General features: G+C 35.3%; 1 protein-coding gene across 1 annotated transcript in view; it reads left to right on the top strand.

The window, feature by feature from the left end:
• MARCHF5 (membrane associated ring-CH-type finger 5) overlaps positions 1-13,438 on the top strand; it is a 51,128-nt gene that overhangs the window by 27,184 nt on the left and 10,506 nt on the right. Inside the window, exon 3 of the mRNA XM_072806128.1 lies at positions 11,177-11,307. Within this exon, the coding sequence (XP_072662229.1) occupies positions 11,177-11,307 (131 nt within the window). The remainder of the gene's footprint in view (positions 1-11,176; positions 11,308-13,438) is intronic.

Raw genomic sequence — 13,438 nt, 5'->3', positions numbered from 1 at the left:
TGCCAGCATGCTGCTATCAATATACAGAACTAATTATATCTACTGCCTTAACATTGGTCAAAGCTCAGCAGAATGTTCACTCAGGTATTTTTTTTCTGTTATTATAAAATATTTGTTGAAAAAGAATATATCATAACCATATATGATATATGATATGTAGGAATAAAGACTAATAAAACTTCACTTGCTGACCTACTCCTCAGGTTTGGAAATAAAATATCCTGGTGAGTTCAGTACTTTATCATTAAGTAATGACTATTTTATCCACAATAATGCTTTTTTTGTCTTGTATATAATACAGATATGATAATATGGTATAGACATAATCATATAGCTACACAATCTTTTTCTAAATCAACTTTTTGTTTTAGGACAATTTCTGATTTATAGAAAAATTACAAAAATACTATAGAGAGTTCTCCTATTTCCCACATCTAGTTTCTTCTAGTTTTTGATGACCTCGACAGTTTTGAGGAGTGATGGTCAGATGTTTTGTAAAATATCCCCCAACTGGGATTTTTTGATGTTTTTCCTATTATCTGTTGGGCTATGAGTTTTAGGGAGCAAGACCACAGAGGTGAAGTGCCATTTTCAGCACATCACATCAAAGACAAATATTGTCAACATTACTTATCACTGGTGATACTGACCGTGATCATCTGGCTAAGGTAGTGTTTGTCAGATTTCTCCACTGTACAGTTACTCTTTTCCTCCTTTATATCAGCTTTCTTTGATGATGTTGTATTTGCCTGTTTATCTTTTCTTATCCTTTTATTTTCAGTTCTTCAGAGTTATTTTACAAATTTATTGTGATACCGATATAGTTGGGTTTTTACTGTCAAATTTTGTGTATTTTATTGTCCAATTTCTCTACTCCCCTTTTCTTGGCTATCACCTAGGTTGAAGTGTTTTTTGTTGATACTATATATCCTCCTGTATTAATTTTTAAGTGTTATGCTTTTCCCCCCTATTTAAATGGCTGTCCTTGAAAAGTTTTAGCTTTTATCTCTTCAAATATTGCTTCTCCCTCATCCTAGAACTCTGATTAGAGTTATGTTAGACATTTTCATTTTCTTTCATGTCTCTTAACTTTTATGGATTTTCATCTTTGGTCTTTGTGCTACAGCATTATAATTTCTTCTTAACTGTTACCTGGTTCTCAGATTTCCTCAAGCAATGTCTAATCTGCAAGGAATTTTGTTTTATTTTCTGTAAGTTCTTGTTTTTTTGTTTTTTTAAAATGTGCCTGCTGATGGTTTATAGTCTCTTGTATTTCGTTCATTTATAAGTTATCTTGTATTTTTTATTTTTATTTTATTTATTTTTTAAAAGATTTTATTTATTTATTTATGAGAGAGGCAGAGACATAGGCAGATGGAGAAGCAGGCTCCATGCAGGAAGCCTGACCTGGGACTCGATCCCAGGACCCCAGGATCACGCCCTGAGCCTAAGGCAGATGCCCAACTACTACGCCACCCAGGTGTCCCTATCTTGTATTTTATTACATCATTTTTATGATTAGGTTGATAATTCCATCATCTAAAGTCATTGGTAGCCTAAATCTGTTGTTTTTCTTTAGGTTCTTGTTCATGGTGCTTTATTTCTCTTGAACGTGGAGAGTACAGTTCACATTCGTGTTGATATTTGTAAACTGTGGATATTCTGAAGGTGAAGGAACTCTAGAAAGAATTTGCATTTGGGATTTCTCCCTTAGCACTGATGGATTTCTAACCTGAAATCAGCATGCCAGTTGACTATAGTTACAAATTCTTTAAGGAAACTGCTTTTCTTCATACTTTTCTTCTTGAAGATAAGACATTTTTTTTATTGCTCACTTTGTTGTCATGTGGATTTTTTTTTCTGGTTTACCCTTTCATTGACGGTTCATACAACCCTTCTGAGGGTCTGAGAGTCAGCTTTCCAACTTCGTATGTACCTAAAACCTAGTATGACTTGTAAACTCCAGTATTTTAGCTTTTCCCCTTATAATTTTTTCATTAGATGAAAGGGTCTTTTGTCATCATAGAATTTCCCATATTCTGGCTTTTGTTATTATTGACACCCTAAGAATACTAGGGTAATATGTTGCTCTGTTCCCTGCATTTCTTATCGTGTTGGTTAGATCTCATCATTGAAGTTATATATGATTTTTTTTTTTCAGGGATATTTCATAGTTCTGTGTACTTCTTACTGCATCATGAGGCATATAATACATGGTTGTCTTTCAAAGAAGAAACATTACAACTGACATCTCAAAAATACAAAGGATCATAAGAGACTTCTGTGAACAATTGTAGTGAACAAACTGGATAACCTAGAAGTAAATGATAAATTCCCAGAAATATACTACCTACCCAGACCAAATTATGAAGAAATAGAAAAAATGAACAAACAGCAAGGAGATATAAACCTCCCAATAAAGAATAACCCAGGACCAAATGGTTTCACTGGTGAATTCTTCTAAACATTTAAGGAAGAATCAATGCCAGTCCTTCTTAAACTCTTTCAAAAAATTGAAAAGGAAGAAAATTCCCAAATATTTTATGAAGCCAGCATTATCCTATCAAATCCATATAAAGGCACTACAAGAAAAGAAAACCACAAACCAATATCCTGATAAATATAGATGCAAAAATTCCTAACAAAATAGTAGCAAACCCAATTCAACAGTACATTAAAGGGGTTATACACCATGACCCAGTGGGATTTATCCCCGGGATGGCTCCACATCTGCAAATCAAGCAGTGTGATATGCCACATTAATAGAATGAAAGATAAAAATCATATGATTATCTCAATAGATGGAGAAAAAAGCATTTGACAGAATTCAACATCCTTTCATGATAAAAACTCTAATTTTATATGGAAGGAACATGCCCCAATAATCATAAAGGTTGTATGTGACAAACCCACAGCTAACATCATACTCCACATTGAAAGGCTGAAAGCTATCCCACTAAGAACAAGAACAAGACAAGGGTACTCATTCTTACCACTCCTATTCAACATACTACTGGAAGTCTTAGCCAGAGCAATTAGGGAAGAAAAAGAAATAAAAGTCATCCAAATCAGGGGGGATCCCTGGGTGGCTCAGCGGTTTAGCGCCTGCCTTTGGCCCAGGGCGCAGTCCTGGAGTCCCAGGATCGAGACCCACGTCGGGCTCCCTGCATGGAGCCTGCTTCTCCCTCTGCCTGTGTCTCTGCCTCTCTCTCTCTCTGTGTGTCTATCATGAATAAATAAATAAAAATCTTTAAAAAAAAAAAAAGTCATCCAAATCAGAAAGAAAGAAGTAAAGTTGTCTTTGTTTATAGATGATGCCATACATAGAAAATCCTAACTACCCAAAAAACTATTAGAATAAATTTAGTAGAGTTGCAGGGTACAAAGTCAACATACAAAAATCAGTGCACTTCTATACACTAGCAACAACAAATTATTTGAAAAGAAAATCCCATTTATAATATCAAAAGTAATTAAATACTTAGGAATAAAACTAAAGATTATAAAATTGATGCAAGAAGTTGAAGACACAAATAAATGAAAAGATATTTCATGTTCATGGATTGAAATAATTAATATTGTTTTAAAATTTCCATACTACCAAAGCCATGTATAGATTCAGTATAAGCTCTGTCAAAATCCCAGTGGCATTTTTTACAGAAGTAGGAAAAATAATCCTAAAATTTGTATAGAGGGACTCCTGGGTGGCTCAGCGGTCGAGCATCTGCCTTTGGCTGAAGGAGTGATCGCAGTCCGGGGATCAAGTCCCACGTCAGGCTCCCTGCTTCTCCCTCTGCCTGTGTCTCTGCCTCTCTCTTGCTCTCTGTGTCTCTCACGAATGGATAAATAAAATCTTTAAAAAATATATTAATAAAATTTGTAAAAAAAAAATTTGTATAGAACCACAAAAGACCCCAAATGCCTAAAGCAGTCTTGAGAAAGAACAAAATTGGAAGCATCATATTTCCTGATTTCAGAATTTATAATGAAGCTGTGGTAATCAAAACAATACGGTACTGGCATAGAAAGACACATAAGCCAATGAAACAGAATTGAGAGCCCAGAAGTGACCCATGCATATATGGTCAACTAATATTTGACAAAGGAGCCAAGAATACTCAATGGGGAAAGAGTAGTTTTTTTAATAAATGGTGTTGGAGAAACAGGATATTCACATGCAAAAGAATGAAATTGGACCCCTATCTTATACCACGTAAAAATTAATTTGAAATGGATTAAAGGCTTCACTAGAAAACCTGAAAGTATAAAACGTCTAGTAGAAAATGAGGTTTTCTAATTCAGTTCTCTTACATTAAATTTCTCCGGATTAATACTTTTTCTCTCTTTGTACTTGGTTTGGATACAAAATCTTGTGGATTTAATTCTAGTTTATTATGACTTTAAACAATGTTCTAAGATTAGTTTTCCTAAAATATTATTTTCATTTTAGCATGACTCTCACCAGGAACTTCCTTCCTTCCTATTGTGTCAAAGATCTAGTCAAGTTTTCTGTCAATTAATGCTAATTTTACTGGTAGACTAGCTTTTAAAAAAACATGTAAACCTGTCGGGATGCTTGGGTGGCTCAGCAGTCGAGCATCTGCCTTTGGCTCAGGTCGTAATCCTGGTGTTCTGGGAGTTCCAGGATCACATCCCGCATCAGGCCCCTTCAGGGAGCCTGTTCTCCCTCTACCTATGTCTCTGCCTCTCTCTGTGTGTCTCTCATGAATAAATAAATAAAATCTAAAAAAACAAACAAACAAACAAAAAAAAAACCCAAACATGTAAACCTGTTGAGTCTTTTGCCTCAGTTAGAAGGTCTTTTAGAAGGGGGTACCCTTTTCAGATCATAGACTTCAAGTCTAGGTCAGGATTCACTTCTGTTAATTAGTATATTCATAGAACCATCAGTTTAAAAAACTCTTCGTATCCTTATCCCCCTATAGTCTTTACTTAAAGTTTCGTTAACATGGACCTCTTAAGTTTGTACCATACCACTGTACTTAACACTAAATTTACCTGAAAATTTTTCAGTTGTTGGAGTGCCTGGTTGGAGCAATTGGTTAAGTGGCCGACTCTTGGTTTCAGCTTAAGTCGTGATCTCAGGATTGTGGGATTGAGCTCCACAAGGGGTTCATCGTGGAGTCTGCTTAAGCTTCTCTCCCTCTCCTGCCCTTTCTTCTTCTCTCTCAAATAAATACATAAGTCTTAAAAAAAAAAAAAAAAAAAAAAAAGCCTGTACTTACCTCTTAAAAAAAAAGTTTCTAAATTGTTTAATGTATATTTACTTGTCCTTAAATAGATTAGAGGCTCCTTGGAGGCAGAGGCTGGTGTGTTAAATTTTATTTATATGTATTTTAATGTAAACTGCTATGTGTACAGTAGGTGCTTAATAGGTACTTAGTAGTTGACCTTTAGCCCACAGATAATTCTATTCTTATGAGGTAAATTTAAGGTTTCCTTTGGCACAAACTATGAAATAAAGAATTACTTTGATGATCTTTAGTTACTGTTCATGGTAACATGCTATATTTACACATGGAGGAATGGTACTCATCTGCTTTTTTGACTCATCTTTTACTCAGGAGTTTTTGTTTTGTTTTAAGGGCTTTGGGTCAGTTATCTAAAAAATGCCCAACAATACATCCTTTCTTCTCTGTTTATAATTTAATGTCAAACTTATTATTATTAAGCAAAGTAATTTATAGCCTGAGTTGCAGGATATTTGTTCTTACATAAAATTGGTAAAACCTCAACCTATAAGCAGAGCAATCAAAGATGACATTTACATAAGCTTGTTTGAGGCTCTGCAACCTGGCCTCTGAAGTCTAGTGTTTAAAGTAGTGATGAATGCTACAGAAAGAGTTAAAAACTCTTTACTGTCCCATCAGGATTTCCACACACTTTTAACTTTTGAGTTGGTTGTTGTGATATTACTTCATGTCTTCAATAAAATCCATATTTGTTGACTTGGGACCATATACTTTTTTTTTTCTTTTTTTTTTTTTTTTTAATAATCTCTACACCTAATGTGAGGCTCACAACAACTCTGAGATCAGGAGTCACACATTCAACTGAATGAGCCAGCCAGGCGCTCCTGTTAAAGGTCCTTTTTTTAAAACAATGGATTGAGTCAAGTACTTGCTACAGAGTGCTGCAGCTAGATCCTATGCCATTCTATTATAATGTCCTGTGAACAGGCCAAAGTACCCCAATGTACTGGCCAAGTACCATGTGCTAAGATAGCTGTGGCCTATATCCCTGAGAGTGATGGCAATCATCAAAAGCATTTTTTAAAGCACCTATCTGTACATGGTTCTATCCTAGGCACTGTACAAAACGAGTTAAACAGACTTGGTCCCTGCCCCCTGGGAGTTTTCAATCTAAGATGATGCTGACATGGACAGACATAAGGATATTGAGACAACTGAACAAACATTGAACAAGAACATAAAGTACTAACATTATGCACAAGCAAAGGGGTAAGTGCATTTTATGGGATAGTATTAAAGGAAGCCTCATGGGACTTAAACAGGGTGGGATAGAGCAATTAGTCAACCTCTATCAGGTTAGATTAGTTTTCATTGGGAAGTCGGGTTTTCATACAGACTTAAAAGTAGGGACAGGACATTCCAGAAATAGAACACAACAAAAATAAGACTTGGAGTAAAGAGAGAAGTTTAGAATTGTATTGTTAGACTCTTGGTGGCATCCAGAATCTGTAATTCTGGATGGTTCTGAACCTGAACATGCGGTTGACATTGTGACCTAGCAAGTTGACATTAAGATTGGGTCTAGATCAAAATCAGCTCAATGCAGAGCAAGAAGCAGACCAAAAAACCTGGAAACGTAAATAGCTTTTGCAAACAGTTTGTTTTGCTTATTAAAGCTCTTCTGTAAACCATTGGCCACTTAACAGAAAACCTGACTAGGGCTCTTATCTTCTCAGGAACTTCTACAAGCTTATCTTATAAAGCACTATTTTTTTGCTTATTAAATTCTGTTCTGTATCAGAAACTTCAGTACTCTAGGAACATAAATTATTTCTTAAGAACTGATGAGAAGTTTATTTTTTAAAGGATGCTTTTCTGTCCCAGAGAGAGGTCGAAGAGTTTCCCCAATAGTTTTCAGCTTACTGTTTGATGTCATTCACATCTGAAATGTGAAAATTTGAATTTACCCAGAGTATTAGGGTGTAGTTATTTTCTTTACAAAAGCTTCTTTGTTGTACAAAAGAATTCACAATAGACTTTCTTTTAACTGTAAGCTTCCTTCTTGCCCTTAAATTATTGAGTTTTCAAAACTTATGTTTATACAGAGCTTCTTCAATTGCTATCCATTGCGTAAATACAGTACATTGAAAACATAAGTGGTGAAGCCCACTGAGACATTAAAAATTCAAAAAAAAATTCAATAATGCCTTTTTAAAATATTGAAGTCTTTTTATGACCTTAGGTATTTAACTTGGTGATGTGCACTTACTCATACTTCTTCCTTCCCATCGGAATTAGTTTTAAAGGGCTAGTCTTGTCTTTACTTGCTTCCCATAACTCTTTGTGCTGTAATCTAACAGTAAGAAGAATCTGTTAGCTTGCTATTTTTCTTTTGACCCCAAGGCATGGGATAGTAGCACGTGGTAAGCTTCCTAACAGGAAGAGTATGATTTAGGGACTGCCATTCAGAGAAATTCAGTGATTGTTTTTATTCACTGAATAGCTTGCCTAGATAATCTTTAGCTCTAAGAAACATCTCCCCTGGGTGGCAGTTTATTATTCTCATAGTATGTTTACTACTAAACATTTATCTTTTCTTTAAAATGTTAAATTATTCTTGGACTAGTCTATCTATAAGAGCCTGTAGAGGTTTAGGCAAAAAAAAGACAGAATCCTAGATAAAATTATTTCAGAAAAACTAGAAATAGGGACCATAAAATCCATTCAGTGCCTTCATTTAATCTAGCACATCTTTTGATGACCCGAAGAATGAGTAGAAAATTTCCAGAAGTGTGCAGATTTTTTGTTTTCGCTTGTACAAAAAGAATTCACACCCATTGATTCGGGAAGAAAACTGAAAATTGAACTTGTTATAATAGAACTTTATGAGATTTTTAAAAGAGAGTCAATTCAGACATCTCTAGATTGCCCATGTTCATGAGAGATAAAAGTGGTAGTGATGGATTACTTTTTTTAGGAATTATGTTTTCTTCCAAATAATCAATGAGTTTTTTTAGGAATTGTATCGCTTCACTCCACGGGTAGATAATTCCAAATACCCTGTAGAAAGAAGAGGGGAAGAAGGTACATTGGAAGCATGTAAAATACCTTCTTTCCTTACCAATTGTGATTCTGACTGGGTAGAAAATAGTCCTATAGTTAACTTGGGCTTGGTACAGAATAATGAAAAGGAAAGATTAGAGATTTTCATGTCATAGTTTTAAATAAATACCTCAGAGAATCTAGCAAATATTTGAGAGTCATAAGAACTTGAGATTCATCAATAACTGAAAAAAAATTATTTTTCCCTTTGGAGCTTTTGTTCTAGTTCAAAAGTCAGCAGATTTTCTGTTAAAAACCAGGGAGTAGGGATCCCTGGGTGGCTCAGCGGTTTGGCACCTGCCTTTGGCCCAGGGCGCGATCCTGGAGACCCAGGATCAAATCCCACATCGGGCTCCTGGTGCATGGAACCTGCTTCTCCCTCGGCCTGTGTCTCTGCCTCTCTCTCTCTCTCTGTGACTATCATAAATAAATAAAAATTTAAAAAAAAAGGGGGGAGTAAATATTTTAGGCTTTGCATGTGGCCATGTTCCATACAAAACTTTATTTACAAATGTAAGCAGCCAGCTGGATTTGGCCCATGGCCCATAGTTTTCCTAACCCATATTCTTGTAGGTAGAAACATAATTAGTAAATTAGAGTATGTTAGGTGATAAGTGCTTTGGGAAAAAGAGAAATAGAAATAGTGCAGAGTAATTAAATAGGGAGTTTCATGGTGTAGAAGTTGGCAGAGTGGGTCTCACTGAGGTGGAGAGGAACCACATAAGACTGTAAAATTAATGACTGGTGTAGAAAACAGAGATAGTAATGTCCTAGAAATATTATAACCATATATTGGGAAGAAGGGAACATCTGTGTCAGATGTTGCTACTAGGCCAAATAGGATTAAGGCTGAGATATACCACTGAATTTAATCTTAGGTTGTTAGTGATCATTATGAGCAGTTTTGGTGGAGAGAATTGAAGGAGAGTGAAAACAGGTAAGTTTTTTGAGGAATTTTGTTGTAAAGAGAGCAAAGATGAGAAATGGGGTAAGAAGGATCAAAAGAAGAATTTAGTTTGTGTTTTTTTTTTTTTTTAAGATAGAAGAAATAATGACATGTCTGATGGAAATAATCCAGTAAGCGGTAGAGAGGAAATGATATGGGAGACAGTTGCTGGAGCTGTGGCTTTGAGTTGACAAGTGAATGGATCTGGCATGTCAGTAGAGAGATTGACCTCAGATAGATGTGATGTTGGTAGGTGGGTACATGTGCCATGGAGAGTCTGGACTTGTTCTCTTGTGGCTTTAATTTTCTGATTAAAGAATTATCAGTAGAGAATATGAAAGTTGAAGTGTGGAGGTTTCATATATACCTATGGTCTTTAACTTTTAGTACCAGCATTTGAGGGATCTTTGGTGATTAACTAAAATGACTTTTGTACTCTCTGAGGGAGTTTTAAACGTAACCTAGCAAATTTGTATATTTTAAAGATTAAACCCTGCATTATGAGATTGAATAATGATGCATATAATGCCTGTAGCACAGCATCTGGTATCGTGTAGACACTCAATAAGTGCTATTTTTTTTTTTTCAAGAAGTGGTATTATTAGAGGACATAGTAAATATGCTAAATTGAAATCATAGGTCCTTTGACGTCCCTCCTAATGTTCTTTCTACTTCACAGTGTGGTCTTTCTTTATACAGTGACTAGTGATATTACTGGCTCCAGTGATCAGAGGCTCCATAAATGGATGCTTGTTCTTAAATATTTTAATTATTTTATCATATTACTATGTTAATTTCTTTGTACAATAAAAATAAATTGTTTTGTGTACAGCATCCTCCTATAGATTGTAAACCAAGAGGTAGGTAATAATTCTTAATCATTTCTAAGAAAATGTCTCAAGTAATAATTTGTATGTAGAGAGTATTTAACAAATATGAGAAAAAAAACAAATATGAGGATTAATAAATCAAGTTTTCACATTTCTGTGATCAAACTTAAGATACTCAGGTCTTAAGGCCTTGCTCTAATTCAGGCCTGAGACCCTACCACTATTCTGAAAAATTCTAAAGCTAAATTATTGGGCTTAAGTAATTAGAATACTACCAAATATAGCTATTCTAAGTAACTTCAGAGAAAGATAATAGCCAGATTTCACAGTAAGCACATAATAATAGTATAATTGACACACACAGCTGTTGGAATGCCATAAAAACTAGCATTGTGATCCTTAAAAGAAGTTTGTTAAATGAGTATTATATGTAAGTGATGAACCACTAAATTCTACTCCTGAAACTAATAGTACACTATATGTTAACTAACTGAAATTTACATACAAACTTAAGAAAAAAAGAAAAAAGTTTGTTAGACAATAATACTCAACTAACTATTGCATTTTGAAAATCAAAGTAAGATAGATTGACTTTGTGTAACTTCAAGAAAATAGCCTTGGTTACCTTCACATACTACACCAAGGAAGTAATGAGTGAAGTCATAATAAGTGATATTTTTACCAGATACTAGAGAATCTAATTGTGAGCAGGGACTGTTTGGGAAGAGCAAGGTGAAATGGCCATTTCATTCTGCAGTACCCAGTGTGAATAAAAGAAGTGAGAACTATTTTCTTCATAAGAAGCCGTTGTGTTTGAGGCTTTAATCTTAGGTTTACTGTTAAAGATAAAAATTTGAAGAGGTAATATCTCCTAGAATTTAGGAAGCAAAACTTAGCTATTCAGACAACTGAGAAATTCTAAATTTATTCAAATCTAGATTCCTATCACATTTATAATAGTTCTCTCTAAAGCATTAGAACATCCAGCTTCATAAAAATATTTTAGATCAATGGAAAATATTGGATAAGTCATTTTTTAAAAATCTGTCTTGTGTTGAAACATTACTTTCTTTTTTTTATTATAGGTCCAGTTGTTTACGTCTTGGATCTTGCAGATAGACTGATCTCAAAAGCTTGTCCATTTGCTGCAGCAGGAATAATGGTTGGCTCTATCTATTGGACAGCTGTGACTTACGGAGCAGTGACAGTGATGCAGGTTCACTATTTTACTCTGTTCAATGATAATACTTCTTACATGAAGATCTTTTAAATAGATTTCTGTTAGGAGTTTTAAAAATTATTATTTTGAACAAGTAATAACCTCATGGCTTAAAAATAAGAAATAAGAAAATATAGGGGTGCCTAAGTGGCTCAGTTTATTAAGAGTCTTCCTTCAGTTCAGGTCATGATCCCCGGGTGCTGGAATCGAACCCAACATCGGGCTCCCTGCTCAAGAAGGAGCCGTTTCTCCCTCTCCCTCTGCCTGTTGCTCCCCCTGCCTATTCTCTCTCTCTCAAATAAATAAAATCTTTATCGTATATATGAAACTAGTGTAAAGTCTTCTTATTCCTCCCATTTGCTCAGGTTCCCCCTCACTTCTCCAGGTAGCCACTATTATTAGTTATATAATATATTCCTCTAGACTTTCTTTGCGCATGTGCAAGAAAAAATATATTTGTTCTCCCACACACATACACTTTTTTTTCCCTTAAATGGAAGCATATTAGAACTGTATCCCTTTTTTTCATAGTGAATCTTGGCGATCTTCTCATATAAGTATTCAATAACCTTCCCAGCATTCTGTGTGGAATTAGAACAATTTACTAAACAGTCTGTTTAGACAATTAGTTGTTTCCTGGTTTTTTGCTACAATCAGTAACTGTTGGTCAAGATTATTAGAGAAACTTAAATTTTAAGATTTAGTCCCATGCCCTTATTTCTTCTCTTTTTATACTTCCTCCGTAAAGATTTCCAGCTATCATCTCTGTGCTTCTTGTACTTAGATCTATGTCTTTGCCCTTATCTATCCTCAAATCCAGTCCTACAAACACAGTTTGACCCTTCTCCTTAAATGACCTCTTGTGATTTCTAGTCTTTCCCTCAGTTTGAAACCTAAATTTATTCCCCATTATAATTTTTCTTTTTTTTTTTTAAGATCATATTTTTTGATTAGAGAGTGCACATGAGAGAGAATACGAGAAAGGGGAGGGATACGGAGAGGGAGCAGCAGCAGAGACTGGATCCCAGGACCCTGGGATCATGACCTGAGCCCAAAGGCAGACACTTAACAGATTGAGCCTTCCAGGCGCCCTCCTCATTATAATTTGTCTATACCTTCGATTGCTACTATTATTTTCCCATCTACTCGGTTTGTATCCTACATTCTTAGGATTACCTTTAACTCTTTTTACCTCATAGCCCTGTACTGGTTCACTGACCAAGTTCAAGCAGTTTCCAGTTTGGTGTCTTATATCTGTAGCTTCTTTTCCACAGTCTTAACCACCTGACTTCTTGTCACTCCCTCATGATACTTGTGGGCTAAAGGAGTTTCTCTAATTTTGTTCTCTTTGATTAGTCCATCCTTCTAAATCACTCTTCCTAAAATAATACCTTCAATATCTATTCCAAGCTCACCATCTCCTCTGCCTTAAGTAGTTCTTTTCCAATGCAGTGCTTAGAGTGTTTCATAAATGACTGAGTAATAGTGAACACACTATGTAATATTCTAGAAATTGCACATAACCTATCTGTGCTGGGTCCACAGTGAGTGACATTTTTGGTTACTTCATTAATAGTCATGGTGAGACAGACTATTGCAAGACTTCTTCATGAAGTATTGAGGACACCTCCAAAATCTGGTTAGACAAGTCAGAGAATGAATCGCAAATAGTAAATCATCATTTGTCATGTGTGTAATGGATAAAGATTAAGAACCACTGACTTGAAAAAATTCCATTTCCTTACCTTGATTTGTTACACAATGCTTCACTGTCTCGCTTGATTCTACTTTGAGACCTGTTGGGCTGTCTCCTCCAACCCATCCTTATGCTGTAGAGTTTTTTACCTCTGTCCTCTGGCCTTTGTCACCCTCCCTGCCTCATACCTGTCCTTCCATTCCTATCTCTACTTATCCAAATCTAAACTCTCCTTCGAGGCTTCATTCAGCTGCTTCCACCCGCTGAAACCTACCAGGCAATTCTTGCCCACTGTCATTTCTTTTTCCTCTATATTCATGACATTGTCAGTCCTCAAATGGCAGCTAATCTTGTGCTGACCAAGTGATGTTTCTTATATAGATGACCTATTATTTAACTTTTCCTATGTTTAGGCCTTGCCTTTCCCATGAG

This window comes from Canis lupus, chromosome 29 (genome assembly GCF_048164855.1).
Source record: "Canis lupus baileyi chromosome 29, mCanLup2.hap1, whole genome shotgun sequence".
Classification (NCBI taxonomy): Eukaryota; Metazoa; Chordata; class Mammalia; order Carnivora; family Canidae; genus Canis; species Canis lupus.
Note: the sequence above shows the minus strand (reverse complement) of the source record. Positions and strands in the feature narration are given on the sequence as shown.